We start from the raw sequence: 21,689 nt of genomic DNA, 5'->3' as shown, positions 1-21,689 counted from the left end.
AAAAGCAGCTGAGTAAAGTACTTAAATAAAAAATACTTTAACATACTACTTGAGCTGCTTTTCAGGGTATCTGTACTTTATTTTACCATTCATATTTTTTACAACTTTTGCATTTACTTTACAACATTTTAAAGAACATTTATGTGCTACATTTTCTCTGACTCCCAAAAGTAAAGTACTATTTTTTTACACTTAACGGGACAGGAAAATTATCCAATTTACACACTTATCAAGAGAACATCCCTGGTCAAATTACTGGCAGACTCACAAAACCCCACATGCTTTGTTTGTAAATTATGTCTGAGTGTGTACATGCCTATCTGTAAATTAAAATAACAAGATAATAGTGCAGTCTGGTTTGCTTAATATAAGGAATTTGAAATGATTCATACTTTTACTTTTGATACTTAAGTATATTTTAGCAATTACATTTACTTTTGATACTTAAGGATATTTAAAACCAAATACTATTTTTTATATTAAAGAATCTTTACTTTCACTCAAGTATGACAATTGGGTACTTTTTCCATGACTGCTTAAAAGCCACCTCCTTAGGGTTTTTAAGCTCCTGCCATTTAGTTTTGTATCTGGTTATGGGTTCTGTTTTGAAAATAAATTGACAAGTAAATACATGTTGTTGTTTTCAAAACTAGCGATGTAGACTACCATTTTGATTTATGAGACATGCTTTGTGAGAGCTCCTTACTGTTATGTGCAGATAATAATTTCTGCGTTTTCCCCCTTTTATTCGTATTTTGACACGTCTGTCTGTCTGTTGCAGGAAATGAGATAAGTGGATACCGGAAGAGTCGCAGAAAACAAAACACCTTTGTCGTTCGACGTTCCTTTGATGCCTCCCATTTTCTTTCTTCGATCAAAGCAAACAGAAAATAAATGAAGATCACTTTCTGAAGAACAATGGAATAAGAACAGATTTTCATAAATTGTTTTATATTATTATTATGATTATTTATGACTCTCGGGCTCGGCCCATATTCATTTGCAAATAGCCATTGCTGTACTGTTTTTACGTGGGCTCTGGATAAAGGGAAAGAAAAAGTATATTGTATTTATAAGGAAAAACACATGTATAAAAAGGTAATGTCTTGAATGTGCCAACGTCATTTTGTAGAACTGTATACCGTTCGGAAAGCATAAAGACTATTGCACACTTGTTGTGGTGGAGAAACAACAAATATGAAGCACAAAGTGTGTTCATGTCAGGCAGCCGGCCGGACAGCTGAACCTGCAGGGGTCCTCGTCCACTCAGGACGACTCTGCCTATCTTCTCTGGATCCCTATCGCCCGTGGTCCAATGAGAATATTATTTTCAAAGTTTTATTTTATTTTTTTACAGAGGAAGCTAGTTGTGAACCGACAGACCGACAACGTTGTGAAAAGATTGTAACCATCACTTTTGAAGGACTGTTGCTGCGATTGTGCGACGACTTGCATATTCTGTTAAAAGAACCAAAATAATCTGTTCTGTCAACTAACTTTTTGGTAGTCTTTTTGTTTTGTAATAATACAATAAAATACACTTGTTGAACAATAATTGGGAACTTTTTTGGACTTTACAAGTCATGTTTCATAAGAATGTCTAGAAATAAGTTTACTGTGTACGACCCCCCCCCCCCCCCCACCACTTCTTTCCAAGTTAAATGAAAATGTAAAAGCTTAGCTGAAGTCATGTTTTCTTTATTTTCTTCCTGAGGCCTCTGACTATTCACAGTACATTCCACCTGGTTGGTTCTACATGGAGAAGAATGCAATTCCCAGTGTGAGGGGCATTAATCCAGAGCAATAAATAACACGCACCCTCTCCTCTGCCCACCTGAGACATCACACACAACCCTGAGGTTCCACACACACACACACAAAATATAGTGTCCTGGGAGTACTCTCATTGTGCCCCAGCAGTGAACTGAAAAAGGGCACGATGTGTTGTCTTTGTACTGTACTGTAGCCTACTGTTGTGCCCTGGAAAAACAAGGCATGTTGCAGATCAAGGAGTAATTCAAATGGGAGTGGGAATGGGACTGCTCTCTGTGTAGTTAATTGGGATGCACTACTATGCAAGTCAGGTCACAAGGAACACAAACAAAGACAGGAGACACACAGGTCTCCGAATTAACATATTCAGAACAACTCATATACCTATTATAGCTCAGCTCGACAGAGACTACCCAAAACAATGATGTATGACTGATATAAAGCACTTCTACCTTTATGTATCCCTAAACGCTGAATCGACTCTTGAGAACAAAATATACTGAGCTATCGCTGACAGACTAGCTCACAGGTCCTCTCAACACACTGTAGACAGGGAAGAGCCTTTAGGACTCGCCCTCAAACCTCACCCCCACTTATCTCCCACCTTCATGGCATCCTGGAAGGCCCCTTTCCCGCCTTCAACCCCCCCCATTTCTCCCCTGTTGCCATTAATCATCCAGCTCATTCATTAGGCCAGTGTCAAGCCAGAAACGCCCACTAGAGAAAGAGAGAATAGCCCGAGAAAGAAAGAGCAAGATGGAAGGATGAGGAGTTGGGGATTGGGTGGGTCATTAAAACCCCTGTCCCATGCAACATGTCACATTCCAATTTCTATGTTAATTGCATGGCAGAGAAGAGATGGATGCTTTTGACTTTTAGGCAGACGTCTGTATGCAAAATGGGTCGCAAATAAAGCCGTATGCAGTCAAGAGGAAATGTGAGCAGAAGAAAATAATATGTATGTAAACTTTTGGGGATTGAACATTAGTTGGTTGAGTTAGTATGTTTCAAGAGAAGAGTAGAGAAAGGAGAAGAGACGAGAGGAAGCTGGAGGGACCCTTCTGTCTAATCTGGTCCAGACCAGATCTGGGTCACAGAAGGCAGGCTCCCATGGGGTCTGACCAATTCACCATAGACTCTGATCACACAACGCACAGGAAACACCACCAACCAACCAAACACCCCCAATATGACACCATCATACAGCACTGAGTGTTGGGGGCAGCAGGTAGAGGGCAGCAGGTAGCCTAGTGGTTAGAGCGTTGGACTAGTAACCGAAAGGTTGCAAGATCAAATTCCCAAGCTGACAAGGTAAAAATCTGTCGTTCTACACCTGAAGAAGGAAGTTAACCCACTGTTCCTAGGCTGTGATTGAAAATAAGAATTTGTTCTTAACTGGCGTGCCTAGTTAAATGAAGGTAAAATTAAAAACATTTACAGTTGATGGAAATTGGAAAATAACATACACTTAGGTTGGAGTCATTAAAACTTGTTTTTCAACCACTCCACAAATTTCTTGTTTACAAACTATAGTTCTGGCAAGTCGGTTAGGACATCTACTTGTGCATAACACAATTAATTTTTCCAACAATTGTTTAGAGACAAATTATTTCGCTTATAATTCACTATACCACAATTCCAGTGGGTCAGATGTGAACATACACTAAGTTGACTGCCCCTTTAAACAGCTTGGAAAATTCCCGAAAATTATGTCATGGCTTTAGAAGCTTCTGATAGGCTAATTGACATAATTAGAGTCAATTGGAGGTGTACCTGTGGATGTATTTCAAGGCCTACCTTCAAACACAGTGCCTCTCTGCTTGACATCATGGGAAAGTCAAAAGAAATCAGCCAAGACCTCAGAAAAAAGAATTGTAGACCTCCACAAGTCTGGTTCATCTTTGGGAGAAATTTCCAAATGTCTGAAGGTACCACGTTCATCTGTACAAACAATAGTACGCAAGTATAAACACCATGGGACTACGCAGCTGTCATACCGCTCAGGAAGGAGATGCGTTCTGTCTCCTAGAGATTAACATTGGTGCGAAAAGTGCAAATCAATCCCAGAACAACAGCAAAGGACCTTGTGAAGATGCTGGAGGAAACAGGTACAAAAGTATCTATATCCACAGTAAAACGAGTCCTATATCGACATAACCCTGAAAGGCTGCTCAGCAAGAAAGAAGTCACTGCTCCAATACCGCCATATTAAAGCAAAATTCACCCAATTTATTGTGGGAAGCTTGTGGAAGGCTACCTGAAACGTTTGACCTAAGTTAAACAATTTAAAGGCAATGCTACCAAATACTAATTGAGTGAATGTAAACTTCTGATGCACTGGGAATGTGATGAAAGAAACAAAAGCTGAAATAAATCATTCTCTACTATTATTCAGACATTTCACATTCTTAAAATAAAGTGGTGATCTTAACTGACCTAAGAAAGGGAATTGTTACTGTGATTAAATGTCAGAAATGGTGAAAAACTGAGTTTACATTTATTTGGTTAACCTGTAGGTAAACCTCCGACTTCAACTGTATGAGGGTTTGTGTGATGGAGGTGAGCTGGTTACATAGTATTGACAGACATACAGAGTGGATATGGATTGCCCATGTGTGCCACATTGATTTCCAGTTAGTTAAATCATTGTCACTTGCACTAACATGCAACTGTAAATACATTTGTCACAGTTCAGTGTACAACTTTTAATTGCAATTTTCCCTCTGCCCAGATGGTTGTGGGTGTGCTTTGAAAGCAAGGAATCCCACAAAAACACACACATAGTAATTATATTCAGTTAATATGCAGCATTCTCAGACCAGAGAGGTGGGATGTTACGGTGAGTGAATGAGGACCCAAAAGCGAACTAACTTAAACAGAGCTTCTTTAATAACCAAACTGTGGTAGGCTCAGATAGACCGGCAGATTCCGACAGGACAGGACAAGGTTACAGCAAACATGACGATAGTCTGGCTCAGGCATGAAACACAACAAACAAGAATCCGACAAGGACAGGAGCAGAAACAGAGAGAGATATAGGGACCTAATCAGAGGGAAAAAGGGAACAGGTGGGAAAAGGGGTGGATGAGGTAGTCAGAGGAGACAAGGAACAGCTGGGGGAAAGCGGGGGAGAAAAGGTAACCTAAAACGACCAGCAGAGGGAGACAGGGTGAAAGGAAAGGACAGAAAGACACAACATGACAATACATGACATGGGATGTAAGAAAATTACTTGTCATAAATTCTGTACAAGCAGAGCCACTGAATGTTATTGTCCAACGATCCAGTCAAATCTAACTGGACATCCAAGTCCAAATACATGAGGAAGCATTGGATACTTCTCTCTCATTCAAAGTTATACTCTCTAGAGAAAGCAGTGACCAAACACAGATGGCATAATATAATTTTTCTCCAAAAATGCCTAATCCCTCTGGTGAAATGGCAGTTATGACATTCAAATTGATATGTAAATAAAAACAGAAAGAACGTGAGATAAAAAGTACAAAACAAGCATCAAAGCAGACCTGGGTTGAATTTTTTTATTTTTTATAATTTAAAATACTGCAGCTGTGTTTGAGCAAGCATGGCGAAATGGAATCAAAAGAATACTCCCAAATGTATACAACTCGCACATTTGACACTCGAGGCAGGCTAAAGCAAACACTCAAAGTATTTAAAAGATTGCACATTATATTTGAACCCAGGTCTGCTTTGCGGCTGACATTGGGGCACAGTTTCTGTGTTCTCTGTCCGGGCCAATGGATTACCTACAGGCTATAAAAAGCTGCCATTTTGGCACAGGCCTAACCCAGCGGTACCATGTGTTTGTGTGTAGGGGGAGGAAGAGTGTGTGTGTGCAAATGTGCATGAATTAAGTGTGTGCATACGCTTGTGTGTGTGTGTGGGGGTGGAGTGGGGACTGGTAGCTTTTTGTGCTGAGCATATGGCCGTGGGGTAGTGAGCACTGTGATATGAAGGCTAATCCCTCTGGATGTGTAGCCTACACATATGAGGAAAGATGAAGACACTGTTGTGTAATGTAATTTGTTTGTTTGTGGTAGTGGGAAATGGGGATTAACACTAAGTAACAACTCAATACAGACTAAAGCAGCAAACTCTTTCCTTGCCAAAGAAGCTATTGACCAAAGCTTAACACACACACACACACACACACACACACAAACACACCCAAATGTGAGGAGAGGCAATACAGAGCAATCAGCAGTGATCTGAGACCAGCGGGGCCAAAATGTTAGACATTGACAAAGATGATATTTTCCTTTCGTTTTAATAATATTTTTAAAATTATTATATAACCCTCCTGTTGTACATCCTCTACATTACAAGGACAGAATCTTTTGTAAATGCCACTGAATATTACATTTTATTTAAAGGTTTAGTGTCACATTAGGATTGAACTGGATGTCATTTGAGTTGGATACCAGTTGGTATCAAAATATTTGCGGGAGATCATCCTGATCCACAGAATGCGATTGGTAGTCTCAAAATATAATTAATTTGTCTTGGTTGGCTGGTCTGTTTTTGCTTAAGCCAACTTGTGGTTGTCTTACCAAACAACTGGCAAATTTAGAAAGGCAAGGATGAAACACAGGCTAATATCCACTGCTACTTGAGAAAGACTTCCTGGATTAAACATGAATTACTAAAAAGAAGTTCAGACTGAAATGTATACGTTTTTAATCTCAATAAGGCCACAGTAGAAGACACTTAGTTAGTTATGCTTCAAATAGTAGTATTAAGTCATGCATAAACATTTATATCAAATGAATAATTATTCCTCCTCTTCAATAATACACATTAGTCCAGTCCTACTGAACCCATTCTTACAGAAGGAAGAGCGTTACATCATGAGAAAAACATTCTACTTATTGCTAAATGTATACACATTTCATTTAGGTACACAAGTACATAGGGACAAATCCTAACTTCTGACATGGGAATGTGTTTGTCATGTAGTCATGTATTAATGTCAAAGGGAGAATTGCGAGAGAGAAAAAGTTGAGTGATGCACACACATCTGAAGTCATGATTCAGCCCTTAATGTTTAGCTTGAAGTCAAAGGGAGAATTGCACACACATCTGAAGTCATGATTCAGCCCTTAATGTTTAGCTTGAAGTCAAAGGGAGAATTGCACACACATCTGAAGTCATGATTCAGCCCTTAGTGTTTAGCTTGAAGTCAAAGGGAGAATTGCACACACATCTGAAGTCATGATTCAGCCCTTAATGTTTAGCTTGAAGTCAAAGGGAGAATTGCACACACATCTGAAGTCATGATTCAGCCCTTAATGTTTAGCTTGAAGTCAAAGGGAGAATTGCACACACATCTGAAGTCATGATTCAGCCCTTAGTGTTTAGCTTGAAGTCAAAGGGAAGAGAAATTCAACTAAATCTGAAACAGAACACAACTACATCGTCCAAATTATAGTGTAACAACTTAAATGTTTAGCTCTCATTATAAAATCAATAGAGACAAAAGCACATTTAATAATAATGAAAAACATGATAAAACTTTAGACCGTCTTTTGTGAACAAAGGATGATAAAAAGAAGAGGCAGAAAATGGGTTGGAAAGTCACAGTGGTTCACAGTGGAAAGTCACATGGTTCATTAAATAAAATCAGTCGCGTATATTTACATTCTATTGCAAATGAATGATCAGTGAATGTTCTGTATAAATTCTCTTGTGTTGTTTTCAATACACTCTAATATGGTAGGATCATAGCCTGGTTAAACCAGACTGAATGCTACGCCCATCATTGTGCGTTCAGTTCAGTCTGTTTTAACCAGCAGGATCATGGCCCATGGAAGATTCTGGAAGAAACTAAATGCACTACATTACAGTAATAGTGCCACTAAAATCATAACACTCCAAACGTTTTAAAAGTTGTTTTTGGGACTGGCTGTGGTTAAACTCTTGGAAAGACAATCCCAGGTTAGGACAAATGGAGAACACAAATTGGAGGAGGATCCATAGAAATAGAAGATGCCTATTCTAGGAATTCTATTTTCATGGGAGAGACTGCCCTGAGGTATTGTGGGAAACATAGTGGTCTAATAGTGGTCTGGATGGGAGAGGTTGAATGGTCAACATCATTTCATTCCCAATTACATCTTCTACTCATGACTTGTTGTAAACCACTCACAGGAAAACAAAGGCCACTTCCTAATTCATGGATGAAACATACAATTACATAGTTTTTCTCCTGATTTTCTATGAGTACTTTACAAATCATGAGTAAATTAAAGGCATGTCTTGGCATTGAAATGGACTTCACAAAAAACGTATCATCAATCCAATCATCGCTGTGAGGTTGTCCTTGACCCTCGTCCTCGTCCTCGTCCTCAAACCCTACCCCCTCCGGTGGCTCGGCGGTCCTCACAGTGACGGTCAGCACGACAATGCCCCCAGGTGTTGCAGGCGGGGGGTGCATCTGCCTGGGAGGTGTACTGGGCGCAGTACTGCGCCTCCATCTCCTCCACCCAGGTTGTACTCCAGTCCCAAACAGGCATGGGATCCAGCTCCCCGAAACACTCCGCTCCTTCATCTGGAGCCGGAGGGAACACGGCACTGAGGGGCGACGCCGGGGTAGAGAAGTCTGGAGAGGAGAACAAAACTAGAGTTATCACACACACAGATGCATGATACCATGACGCACCAGCAGACACCATGTGGAGAGATATATATGATACCATAATACAAATAAATATATGATACCATGATAAAGAGATACATGACAACTGATACCATGATAAAGACAGATGACAACTGATAGTTTGGACACACCTACTCATTCCAGGGTTTTCTTTATTTTCACTATTTTCTACATTGTAGAAAAATAGTGAAGACATCAAAACTATGAAATAACACATAAGGAATCATGTAGTAACCAAAAAAGTGTTCAACAAATTAAATGTTATATTTGAGATTCTTCAAAGTAGCCACCCTTTGCCTCGATGACAGCTCCGCACACTCTTGGCATTCTCTCAAGCAGCTTCATGAGGAATGCTTTTCCAACAATCTTGAAGGACTTCCCACATATCATGAGAACTTGTTGGCTGCTTTTCCTTTACTCGGTGGTCCAACTTATCCCAAACCATCTCATTTGGGTTGAGGTCAGGTGATTGTGGAGGCCAGGTCATCTGATGCAGCCCTCCATCACTCTCCTTCTTGGTCAAATAGCCATTACACAGCTTGGAGGCGTGTTTTGGGTCATTGTCCTGTTGAAAAACAAATGATAGTGGCACTAAGTGCAAACCAGACGGGATGGTGTATCGCTGCAGAAAACTGTGGTAGCCATGCTGGTTAAGTGTGCCTTGAACTGTAAATAAATCACTGACAGTGTCACCAGCAAAGCACCCCCACACTTCCTCCTCCATGCTTCACGATGGGAACCACACATGTGGAGCTCATCCGTTCACCTACTCTCTATCTCACAAAGACACAGTGGTTGGAAACCAAAAATCTAGGACAGATTCCCACTGGTCTTGTGTTTCTTGGCCCAAACAAGTGTCTTCTTCTTATTGGTGTCCTTTAGTGGTGGTATCTTTGCAGCAATTCGACCATGAAGACCTGATTCACACAGTTTCCTCTGAACAGTTGATGTTGAGATGTGTCTATTACTTGAACTGTGTGAAGCATTTATTTGGGCTGCAATTTCTGAGGCTGGTAACTCTAATTAACGTATCCTCTGCAGCAGAGTCTTCTGGGTCTTCCTTTCCTGTGGCTGTCCTCCAATTTCATCATAGTGCTTGATGGTTTTTGCGATTGCACTTGAAGAAACTTTCAAAGTTCTTGACATTTTCACTATTGACTGACCTTCATGTCTTAAAGTAATGATGGACTATCATTTCTCTTTGCTTATTTGAGCTGTTCTTGCCATAATATGGACTTGCTCTTTTACCAAATAGGGCTATCTTCTGTATACCACCCCTACCTTGTCACAACACAACTGATATGCTGAAACACATTAACATTAACACTTTTAACAAGGCATATCTGTTAATTGAATGCATTCCAGGTGACTACCTCATGAAGCTGGTTGAGAGAATGCCAAGAGTCTGCAAGGTTGTAATGGCAAAGGGTGGCTACTTTGAAAAATCTCAAATATAAAATATAAAATATTTAAAATACTTTTTTGGTTACCACATGATTCCATATATGTTATTTCATAGTTTTGATGTCTTCACTATTATTCTACATTGTAGAAAATAGTAAAAATAAAGAAAAAACCTTGAATAAATAGTTGTGTCCAAACTTGACTGTACTCTATATGACAACTGATACCATGATACAGAGATATGTCAAGTGACACTACGATAAAGAGAGATATAACAACTGATACCAGGATAAAGTGTGATATAACAACTGATACCATGATACAGAGAGATATTACATGACAACTGACATCATGATAAAATAGATATGATAACAGAAAGGTGACACACACACACACACACACACACACACACACACACACACAGCAATCCAATTTGTATAATGCACAGTGCACAATCAGGACTCTTTTTCACTGTGGCAACACTCCTGTATTAAAAATAACAATTGGGCAAATGGAATAAAGTTGAATCTGCCGTATGCACATTTGGAGAAAGGACAGAGTGATTAATTAAATGACAGTCTGAGAAAGATTACTCGCTAGCGCCTTCAATCTGCTGAGAGCTCCTAAGTAATCGGCAGTTGCCACCCCTGAATCCTGAGTTTACCCCCTACCTCACATACGTGCGCACGCACACGCACACACACACAGTCTCCACTGTGTGTGTCTGAGATACACTCTCACCTAAATCACATCGATCTGTCCCATAGGTCAGTCTCAATGGCCACACAAGCACTGACATTTCCCACATGTAGTCCTCCCAGAATACAAGACCACTGCTTAACTCTAGTCTAGGCTACATCCCCAGTGGAAACAGAGCATGCCGATAAGCTGCACAAAGGAAAACTGGTGACACCTGATCGTGTGGTCAATTGCTTTTCAATTCCTTTACCCGGGGGAATAAACTACAATTCCATTTATGAGTTGTAAAGTCATTGTTAAATACTATAGACAATGTTCAATTAATGAATAAACATAACCCTGATGTAGCATCCACCAAAAAATATATATCATGACCAAACTATAGAGGCTAGACGTAAAAGAGGAATCTGTTGTAAATCTGACTCCAAAGCACCATTTTAGGATTGTACAGTATGGTATGAGTTCACCACCTAGTGGTAGTTGGTGACAAGACAGCTCAATCTCAAGTAACCTGTTAAAGTATGAAATATAATTAATGTGTGAGTACATTTTCTCTAGTAGTCTTGCCTGAGAAAGAGGCTCCACTCATGGACTCTGCGGCCACAGTGGCCAGCACGCCGGCAAAGTTGACATCGTTCATGAATGAGCCGTCCGACGAGCTGATGAAGCTGGTGCGGGCACTGTTAGCCATGTTGCCTTCTGACACCGACCCCCAGCCATTCCACAGCGAGCCCTCCCATTCACTGCAGAGCGACAAGGGTGTGCTCTGGAGCCGGGCCCGTCGAGAGCCCATTGGCTGGGACTCCTGGTCGTCAGTCAACCTGTCTTCCAGTTGGTCGGAGGGGAGGAGCCCACAGATGTAGCCCAAAGGGGGAGTGGGGGAGAAAGGGCGGGAGAGGGAGGAGGAAGGAGGATTCTCCGGCATTGTGCTGGAAACAGGAAGTGAGGTAAGATGAGAGGTGAATGAAGTGAAAACTACTGATTCCAGTAAAGCAATACTGTACTAAAATAACAAACATTATTGTAATATCCAACACTATTTTACTAATAAAGAGACTGGCTATTTAAATATTGAATATTACTGACAATAATTTTGGTTGTCTTTAAATGCCCTTATCAATCGATGTAGTAGAATAGATAGTGTCAAAGCACAGCCCCTCAATAACTCTGACAGTAACCCTCTCACCCTCCTCTATTTGCCACCCCTTGGTTTCCATGGCAAACCTACCTGCACCTCTCGGCCTTGGGGCTGAGCTCCAGGTACTGGGTGACTTCCTGTGAGGTCATTGTCGTGTCCTGCTCCTCGTCTAATGACAGGCAGTAAGAGGCAGTGGACAGGCGGCTGTAGGAGGGGAAGCCCGTAGTGTTGGATGGGGGGCCACGGAGACCGGACGCAGCACACACAGACTGGTGAGACCCTTCATCCACCATCAGTTTAGTGGACCTGCTGGACCTAGGTGTGACAAATAAAGCTCAGAAGGTAATTTCCAATCATTCAGACTAAATTCATGAGACATTTATAAGTTATATTCTTCAATAATCAACTTGTGAATCATAAATTAATGAACAAAATGGCTAAATCACAGATTGGGCCTTTAAGCCCAAATATTAGCAGTTATTTATATTAGGTATAAGCAAAAGATTAAACCCTAGTGTATGAGAAAATCATGCAGGTATTTATACTTTGTGCTTAGTTGCCTAAATGTACTGTACAGTCGTTACCAGAAGTTGAGAATGACACAAATATACATTTTCACTAAGTCTGCTGCCTCAGTTTGTATGATGGCAATTCGCATATACTCCAGAGTGTTATGAAGAGTAATCAGATGAATTGCAATGAATAGCAAAGTCCCTCTTATTAAGTCCCTCTTATTATTGAATTATTGTTCTTGATCTGTCAACCATGGTTACCTGTAAGGAAACACGTGCCGTCATCATTGCTTTGCACAAAAAGGGATTCACAGGCAAAGATATTGCTGCCAGTAAGATTGCACCTAAATCAACCATTTATCGGATCATCAAGAACTTCAGGAAGAGTGGTTCAATTGTTGTGAAGAAGGCTTCAGGGTGCCCAAGAAAGTTCAGCAAGCGCCAGGACCATCTCCTAAAGTTGATTCAGCTGCGGGATCAGGGCACCACCAGTACAGAGCTTGCTCAGGAATGGCAGCAGGCAGGTCTGAGTGCATCTGCACGCACAGTGAGGCGAAGACTTTTGGAGGATGGCCTGGTGTCAAGAAGGGCAGCAAAAAAATAAAGAATGGTACCAACACATCCTCCGAGATCAACTTCTCCCAACCATCCAGGAACAGTTTGGTGACAAACAATGCCTTTTTCAGCATGATGGAGCACCTTGCCATAAGGCAAAAGTGATAACTAAGTGGCTCTGGGAACAAAACATCGACATTTTGGGCCCATGGCCAGGAAACTCCCCAGACCTTAATCCCATTGAGAATTTGTGGTCAATCCTCAAGAGGCGGGTGGACAAACAAAAACCTACAAATTCTGACAAACTCCAAGCATTGAGTATAAAAGAATGGGCTGCCATCAGTCAGGATGTGGCCCAGAAGTTAATTGACAGCATGCCAGGGCGGATTGCAGAGGTCTTGACAAAGAAGGGTCAACACTGCAAATATTGACTCTTTGCATCAACTTCATGTAATTGTCAATAAAAGCCTTTGACACTTATGAAATGCTTGTAATTATACTTCAGTATTCCATAGTATCATCTGACAAAAACATCTAAAGACACTGAGGCAGCAGACTTTATGAAAATGTATATTTGTGTATCATTCTCAAAACTTTTGGCCACGTCTGTAGTTACAAGAAATTCCCATTTATTTTGTGATAATAGTACTATTCCTTGCAAGAGAATATACTATAACTCGAATTTAAACGTTTTCTTTGTTAAAACTGTGGTTACATGTCATTCATGGTCATGTAAATTGGCGCATGTTGGTTGCTGTTCTATGAGCCGTGTCAAGGCCCTGTCATCGAGGCTAAGAACAGGGAGGAAGTACAATCATTTCCCCCAGCGGGAGACATGAAACCAGTTCAGGCCATCCGGTTTGACTATAATGGCATAGGAAACGGAGGGAAGCGGAGCGCAGTGGCTCATTAGAGAGTGGGGAATGGGAGAAACTGTAATAGATTGGTGTCAGGAAGAGGTTAAAAGGAAGTAAACAAGGGAGCCCTGTGGCAGAGCGTGAGAAACACACGGCTCATAGATGCTCATATGTGCTCAGATGTAGTGTAGATGACTCGTCTTATTGATTCAAGGGGCTAAATACAAGGTCCATAAGGAAGAACCCTTTGATTCTTGGTTATTGTTCAGAAGTATGTCTCTGAGAGCGCCAATCATCAACACACTACAGGGGAGTTTTTAATATAATGCTACAGCCAATGAAAGATGTAACAGATGGTACATTTATTGAGCTCAGTTTGATGAGTATTCTCTCATGTGTCATGTGTGGTAAGTGGTAAGTGTGTGGTAAGTGTTAGTCAACATAAGTAGCCTTGGTTTTGAGACTGGGGCAGGAGGTCTTGAACAGTGGCACAGAGAGAGGGGGAGCAGGATTGGGGAGTCTTGCCAATGTCTGTGTGTCTCTGTTTGGATGTGTGTGTGTCTGTGTGGTTATGTTTGTGTATACATGCATGCCTGTGTGTGTGTTCCTCACCCTTCCTCTGAGGTGAGGCTGTGTGTGTCAGTGGTGTCGTCCATGGGCAGTGGGGGTGGGGTGGGGAGCATGTCCACCAAGTGCAGTGAGGCTGAGTGGTGCAGGAAGCGGGACGACGCCAGGGAGCGCCCACCTGGAGGAAGAATACACACAGGAACCAAGGTCAACACAACAACAACACTGTCAAGGATAGTGGTTCTGTACCATCCTTTCCTGGGGGAACCTTCGGGGGTGCACATATTTGTTCTAGCCCTGCACTAACACACCTGATTTAAGATAAGCAGCTAATTTCCAAGCCCTTGATTTCCAAGCCCTTGAATCAGGTTTGCTAGTGCTGGGATAAAACAAAAACGTACATACCTGGGGTTCAGTGAAAACACTGGTTCTAATTGTCCTTGAGCATTAAAAGCCTTTAGGGTATGAGTGGTGTAAGATGACAGTACAGTACAATACCTGATGGGAGATGGCTGAGCCTCTGTTTGTAAGGCACTCCCCTCACAGCCAGCGCCTGGCTCCTCGATGACACCAAGGGGGCGCTGTTCTCTGCATGGAGCTCTGAGGGAGGAGACAAAGTCTGTGATTCAAAAGTAATTACAGATTGATGTTAACAAAGAGCAAGGACATCAAAACCATTTAAGAAGGCCGCATTGACTATCACCTCGTTTGTAATTCTTCTCCCATGACTCCTTGAGCACGCCCATCTTGGGCTGGGCTGGGGGCAGGGCCTGTCCATCCTTGACCAGCATGGTCTTGACAGCGGTACGCACCACCTCTGTGCCGTGCTGGGAGTAATGTGAGGAGGAGGTGGTGTGGCAGTGGGGCCTCTTGGGGCATCGGGTGGGGCTGTTGAAGGTCTTGAGGCTGTTTCCCGTCAGGTCCACGTAGAACGTCCCATAGACACCGCAGCTGTCGGGCACGATGGGGACAGCCGAGTCCAGGGAGCCGGGGTCCTTCTTGGCTGTGATTGGCAATTATGGAATAAGAAGAGGACCACTATCTGTTATCCTCAATGATCTTAAATGCTGAGCATCCACTTGTGTGGATTTTAAATGCTGTGCATCACTTGTGTGGATTTTAAATGCTGTGCATCTACTTGTGTGGATTTTAAATGCTGTGCATCCACTTGTGTGGATTTTAAATGCTGTGCATCCACTTGTGTGGATTTTGAATGCTGTGCATCCACTTGTGTGGAATTTAAATGCTGTGCATCTACTTGTGTGGCTGGAATTATTTTTGAGTTATCGATCTAAGATTGGAGAAATTCTGAGGCAGAATGGATCAAGTGTATTGTTTAGATAGCAGAGGTGGTTCACTGAGCTTCCATAATGAATAGCAGAGGAGGCAAGATAGCCTCAGACCTAAAAATATATGTTAAAAGCCTACTCTTTTAGCACACAGGGCAAACTGAGGTCCGTGTTGTATTATCAACTGGTCCAGGGCCAGTCTTTTTATCCAACTCATAATGCTTACATTAAGAACTGTGGTAGGATGAACTGATTCTAGACAAGCTGTAGAGCAAAACTCACTGGTTTTCCTGAAGCCGGGGTTCTCCTGGCTCTGAGCCCACATGCCCTGGTACTTCTCGCCACTCTGGGCCGGTCTCCACGCACCCGAGATCCATGGTGAGTCTGGGGCCGCCATTCTGCAGAGACACAGGACAATCAATCAATCAATCAATCAATCAGTCAGTAAATCAGTCAATCCCATGTATTGCGTATGGTTAAAATGGCAAAACTAGGAGGCACATACAGTGGATCAGATCATATTATACACTTTACAAAACAAAAAAGTAGTGAAATCCTTTTCAATGAGCGACACGGTCTTCTACCTACCGGTGTTTGATGATTAGGTCCTCACTGGCCAACCTGTACAAACCTGCAAAACCCAGAGTAACAGTCACTTGGTTTATTTCACAATGAGGTATCACAGCTTATACAGGAACATTGGAGATGTTAATGGTAATCCTGTCATTCAACACTATCAATCAATCGTATTTATAAAGCCTTTTTCACATCAGCTGGTGTCATAAAGTGCTATACAGAAACCCAGCCTAAAACCCCAAACAGCAAGCAATGCAGATGTAGAAGCACACGCTTCCATAGCACAAGCTTCCAGATCATTATAGCATCACTACAACGATATAGATGCTAAAGTGTCCTTAATATAAATTCTCACATAGCATTTACTTTGAATGATGAGAAAGTCAAACGTAAAAACCAACCTACGTAAGTAATAGCATGCCTGCTACTATACAACCTTGTGGTGTAAAACCTCTAGTTATACATCATATACAGTGGGGAAAACAAGTATTTGATAACCTGCAAAATCAGCAGTGTTTCCTACTTACAAAGCATGTAGAGGTCTGTCATTTTTATCATAGGTACACAAAAATCCAGAAAATCACATTGTATGATTTTTAAGTAATTCATTTGCATTTTATTGCATGACATAAGTATTTGATACATCGGAAAAGCAGAACTTAATATTTGGTACACAAACCTGTGTTTGCAATTACATAGATAATATGTTTCCTGTAGTTCTTGATCAGGTTTGCACACACTGCAGCAGGGATTTTGGCCCACTCCTCCATACAGACCTTTTCCAGATCCTTCAGGCTTCGGGGCTGTCGCTGGAAAATACGGACATGCACTGGCTTGAGCAGGGGGACCTTGCGTGCGCTGCAGGATTTTAATCCATGACGGCGTAGTGTGTTACTAATGGTTTTCTTTGAGACTGTGGTCCCAGCTCTCTTCATGTTATTGACCAGGTCCTGCCGTGTAGTTCTCGGCTGATCCCTCACCTTCCTCATGATCATTGATGACCACGAGGTGAGATCTTGCATGGAGCCCCAGACCGAGGGTGCTTGACCGTCATCTTGAACTTCTTCCATTTTCAAATAATTGCGCCAACAGTTGTTGCCTTCTCACCAAGCTGCTTGCGTATTGTCCTGTAGCCCATCCCAGCCTTGTGCAGGTCTACAATGTTATCCCTGATGTCCTTACACAGCTCTCTGGTCTTGGCCATTGTGGAGAGGTTGGAGTCTGTTTGATTGAGTGTGTGGACAGGTGTCTTTTATACAGGTAACGAGTTCAAACAAGTGCAGTTAATACAGGTAATGAGTGGAGAACAGGAGGGCTTCTTAAAGCAAAGGTCTGTGAGAGTCGGAATTCTTACTGGTTGGTAGGTGATCAAATACTTATGTCATGTCAAATGAATTACTTAAAAATCATACAATGTGATTTTCTGGATTTTTGTTTTAGATTCCGTCTCTCACAGTTGAAGTGTACCTGTGATAAAAAATTACAGACCTCTACATGCTTTGTAAGTAGGAAGACCTGCAAAATCGGCAGTGTATCAAATACTTGTTCTCCCCACTGTAGCTACAACCCCTCTTGTTTTAGCCAAATAACACTCAAACATTAAAACCTGATTAGCAGCTGATGCTGATTACGTAGCCATTACAACACAGTTGACTAGCATAGCATGACATATCCATGCTAAGATAACCTTGCTAAGCTTATGCTAAAGATACAACATATAAGCTAGCCCCCACTTCTAGCCCAGACAGACCTTTAGCCTTGCCGTGGCCTCGTCCCAGGTGGTCGCCGGGTCGTGTGTGGCGGCGGTACAGGCAGAAGGCCATCACCATTAGGATGCAACACAGGAGGGCGCCAACGCTTCCGATGAACACAGGGTTCCTCAGCACAGCCAGAACCCGAGTCAGGTCCCTACTGGGGCTGTCTGACTGGGGGGCCCCGGACCTCCGGGAGTCTGTAAGAGGGAGGGAAGGGAAAGAAAAACAAGACATAAATAAAATAATTAAAACACAGAGAGAGGAAAAGAGACAGACAGAAATAAAATAAGGCAGAGACAGAGAATATGAAAGAGGGAAACACTATCACACACATGATTGGCAATGTGGGCGCACACACACACACACACCCCGAATCCACCCAAAGTAGTGGATTTGGCTATTTCAGTGCTGTTATTGTGAAGTGGAAACATTTAGGAGCAACAACGGGGAAGCAGCGAAGTGGTAGACCACACAAGCTCACAGAATGGGACCGCCGAGTGCTGAAGTGTTTAGCATGTAGAATCGTCAGTCCTCGGTTTGCAACGCTCGCTACCGATTTCCAAACTGCCTCTGAAAGCAACGCGGCTACGCACCAGCCTAAGATCAACATGTGCGATGCCAAGCATCGGCAGGAGTCGTGTAAAGCTCAATGCCATTGGACTCGGGAGCAGTGTAAATGCATTCTCTAAAGTAATGAATCACACTTCACCATCTGGCAGTCCAACGGATGAATCTGAATTTAAGGTCATTGAGGTTAACAGATAGTGGTCCACTTCTTATTCCAGCATTGCCAATCACAGCCAAGAAGGACCCCGGCTCTATGTTCTTTTGCAAAGAAAAATCTGTATCTCAGACTGGCCAATAAAAATTAAAAAGATTAAGATGGGCAAAAGAACACAGACACTGGACCGAGGAACTTCCCGGACAGCATCCCGGAGTCGCCTCTTCACTGTTAAAGTTGAGACTGGTGTTTTGCGGGTACTATTTAATGAAGCTGCCAGTTGAGGATTTGTGAGGCGTCTGTTTCTCAAACTAGACACTCTAATGTACTTGTCCTCTTGCTCAGTTATGCACCGGGGCTTCCCACTCCTCTTTCTATTCTAGTTAGAGCCAGTTTGCACTGTTCTGTGAAGGGAGTAGTACACATCGTTGTACGAGATCTTCAGTTTCTTGGCAATTTCTCGCTTGGAATAGCCTTAATTTCTCAGAACAAGAATAGACTGACGAGTTTCAGAAGAAAGTGCTTTGTTTCTGGCCATTTTGAGCCTGTAATCGAACCCACAAATTCTGATGCTCCAGATACTCAACTAGTCTAAAGAAGGTTAGTTTTATTGCTTCTTTAAACAGGACAACAGTTTTCAGCTGTGCTAACATAATTGTAAAAGGATTTTCTAATGATCAGTTAGCCTTTTAAAATTATAAACTTGGATTAACTAACACAACGTGCCATTGGAACACAGGAGTGATGGTTGCGGATAATGGGCCTCTGTACGCCTATGTAGATATTCAATTTTTTTTAATCAACCGTTTCCAGCTACACTAGTCATTTGTTGTTGTTATTTGTCAACTCAGGTTGCCTTTATCTAATATTAGGTTTTGGTTGAAGATCTGATAACATTCAGTATCATAGATTTGCAAAAATAGAAATCAGAACGGGGGCAAATACTTTTTCACGGCACTGTACAGCAAAGGCTGCATTTACACAAGCAGTCTAATTATGATATGTTTTACATGTAGTGGTGTTTTAACCAATCAGATCAGATCTTTTGTCAATAATTAGGCAAAATATCAGAATTGTACCTACTTTATCTATATAAACACTAACCAGTCGTATAAAGTAAAAGTAAAATAAATAGTTTTGGGGGGTATTTATATTTTGACAACTTTTACTTCACTACATTCCTAAAGAAAATAATGTACTTTTTACTCCATACATTTTCCCTGAAACACAAAAGTACTCTTTACATTTCGAATGATTAGCAGGACAGGAAAACGGTCCAATTCATGCACTTCTCAAGAGAACATCCCTGGTCCTCCCTACTACCTCTGATCTGGTAGACTAAACACTAAACACAAATGCTTTGTTTGCAAATTATGTCTGAGTGGAGGAGTGTGCCCCTGGTTATCCGGAAATTTAAAAAACAAGAAAATCGTGCCGTCTGGTTTACTTAATTGTGAAATGATTTATACATTTACTTTTGATACTTAAGTATATTTGATCAATTACATTGACATTTAATATTTAAGTATATTTAAAACCAAATACTTTTAGATTTTTACTCAAGTAGTATTTTGCTGGGTGACTTTCACTTGAGTAATTTTCTATAAATGTATCTTTACTTTTACTCAAGTATGACAATTGGGTTGTTTTTTCACTACTGACACTAACACATGCAGTGTTATACACATCTGTTTCATTAATCTTCAAACCTTCCAACCCACATTGATGCTTTCAATGAACTGGACTGCAAAATTGCACAAATCTACTATTGTAGTCTTGTTTTATGTAAGGTTTTGTAACCCTGTGGTGTTTGGTTGACCATACAGATATCTGTGGTGTGTTGTCACTGACCTATGACCAGTCTATGGGGGTCACTCTGCACCCCGACGCCAGCTCCGTTGACTGCTGCCACCTGGACCCAGTACTCTTTGTCTGGGTACAGAGGGTTTATTTCCAGACTGTGGGTCCCACTGTCCACTGTCCAGTTCAAGTACTGCTGCTCCTCCAACTGCACACACCACAACTGGACAGGACAAACGCACACACAGAGCTCAAAGAGGGAACCAAGGAAGCATTACAGAGAACTGTGTGTGCGTGCGTGCGTGCGTGCGTGCGTGTGTACTCAGGAAACAGCTTCCACAGCAGGGATACTATGAAACTCTGGTCAGGGAAAGCAGGCTTTTGTTCCAGCCCACACCTTTGATTAATCTTATCATGGTCTTCTTCTATCAGGACTGCTTAGTTGAATCAGTTATTTTGCACTTGAACAAAAGCTTGCACACCAGGGTTGCAGAGGACCCCTGTCAATACAATGTGTAATTAAATTGTGAATGTTAATTTAATATGGTAAACACAGTACAAGGTTATTGAAAAATAGGATTTTTCAACACACAACATAATGTCAGGCATATAGAGAAAATAAACTCACCCTGGAATTTCTTGCATGCTCTCAAACATGTCATAAAACACATTGTGGAGCATACAAGAATGCTAGGTGCTAGATTTTTCAGGCATAGATACAATAAGGTAAAGGTGTAGGTAGCCATCTTATTCTTACCTGGTATCCCTGGATGATGCCGTTGTGAGCTGTGTGGGGTGGAGGCTCCCAGGTTACATAGACCGTGTCATTGTGGTCAGGGGACCTTGTTATGGAGACGGCCTGAGGTGGGGCGCTAGGCACTGCAGGAAGATGGAGTGTCATGAAAATAACAATACATGTGTAAAAACCACACATATGACCCATCTTGATTCAAATCATAGTTTTTCATCTTCATAGTACAGATTCGCGCAAAGGACCACCTTTATTCAATAAAGTCGGACTACTCCTGAGCCACAGTATCCAAAGACACACCTACAGTATATTTTCATACTTTTTGGTTTACAGTTGATAACAGCCTGCTAACTTTTTTAAAACTTTTCCTTACCCGTTTCAGGTACACGCAGGTGCCTGGTGTTGCTCTCCCGGCCATACAAGCTGCTGCCGTAGGGACGCACTTTGAAGTCATACTTGTAGCCCCTCTTGAGCGGGCCGACCAGTGTTTGAAAGTTGGGTAGTGGCACTCTCTTAGCAGCCCAGTCCGAACTGGCAGGCAAGAGAGAGCGACAGAGGACCTCGAAACCATCCAGGTATTGAGGCTGGGTTGGGAAAGACTGGAGCTGAAAGAAAAA

At 41.8% G+C, this 21,689-nt stretch overlaps 2 protein-coding genes across 9 annotated transcripts in view; one reads left to right on the top strand and one right to left on the bottom strand.

Moving 5' to 3' along the window:
* LOC110533520 (roundabout homolog 3) overlaps positions 1 to 1,577 on the top strand; it is a 242,088-nt gene extending 240,511 nt beyond the window's left edge. For all 4 annotated transcript variants that reach the window (XM_036989922.1, XM_036989921.1, XM_036989923.1 and 1 more), the window contains one exon: positions 782 to 1,577. In XM_036989922.1, the coding sequence (XP_036845817.1) occupies positions 782 to 793 (12 nt within the window). In that variant the 3' untranslated portion in view covers positions 794 to 1,577. The remainder of the gene's footprint in view (positions 1 to 781) is intronic.
* A 4,873-nt stretch (positions 1,578 to 6,450) lies between these two features.
* The window catches only part of robo4 (roundabout, axon guidance receptor, homolog 4 (Drosophila)), a 46,256-nt gene continuing 31,017 nt past the window's right edge, over positions 6,451 to 21,689 (bottom strand). For 4 of the 5 annotated variants that reach the window (XM_021617808.2, XM_021617807.2, XM_036989920.1 and 1 more), the window contains 12 exons: positions 21,446 to 21,677; positions 21,079 to 21,200; positions 20,373 to 20,544; positions 17,797 to 17,997; positions 16,059 to 16,101; positions 15,753 to 15,868; positions 14,885 to 15,184; positions 14,680 to 14,781; positions 14,227 to 14,359; positions 11,781 to 12,005; positions 11,100 to 11,481; positions 6,451 to 8,392 (listed from right to left, as the gene is read on the bottom strand). In XM_021617808.2, the coding sequence (XP_021473483.2) occupies positions 7,892 to 8,392; positions 11,100 to 11,481; positions 11,781 to 12,005; positions 14,227 to 14,359; positions 14,680 to 14,781; positions 14,885 to 15,184; positions 15,753 to 15,868; positions 16,059 to 16,101; positions 17,797 to 17,997; positions 20,373 to 20,544; positions 21,079 to 21,200; positions 21,446 to 21,677 (2,529 nt within the window). In that variant the 3' untranslated portion in view covers positions 6,451 to 7,891. The remainder of the gene's footprint in view (positions 8,393 to 11,099; positions 11,482 to 11,780; positions 12,006 to 14,226; positions 14,360 to 14,679; positions 14,782 to 14,884; positions 15,185 to 15,752; positions 15,869 to 16,058; positions 16,102 to 17,796; positions 17,998 to 20,372; positions 20,545 to 21,078; positions 21,201 to 21,445; positions 21,678 to 21,689) is intronic. The other variant, XM_021617810.2, reaches the window with a different exon arrangement.

This window comes from Oncorhynchus mykiss, chromosome 10, assembly GCF_013265735.2.
Source record: "Oncorhynchus mykiss isolate Arlee chromosome 10, USDA_OmykA_1.1, whole genome shotgun sequence".
NCBI lineage: Eukaryota > Metazoa > Chordata > Actinopteri > Salmoniformes > Salmonidae > Oncorhynchus > Oncorhynchus mykiss.
The sequence above is the reverse complement of the archived record's forward strand: the minus strand, read 5'-3'. Positions and strand labels throughout refer to the sequence as shown.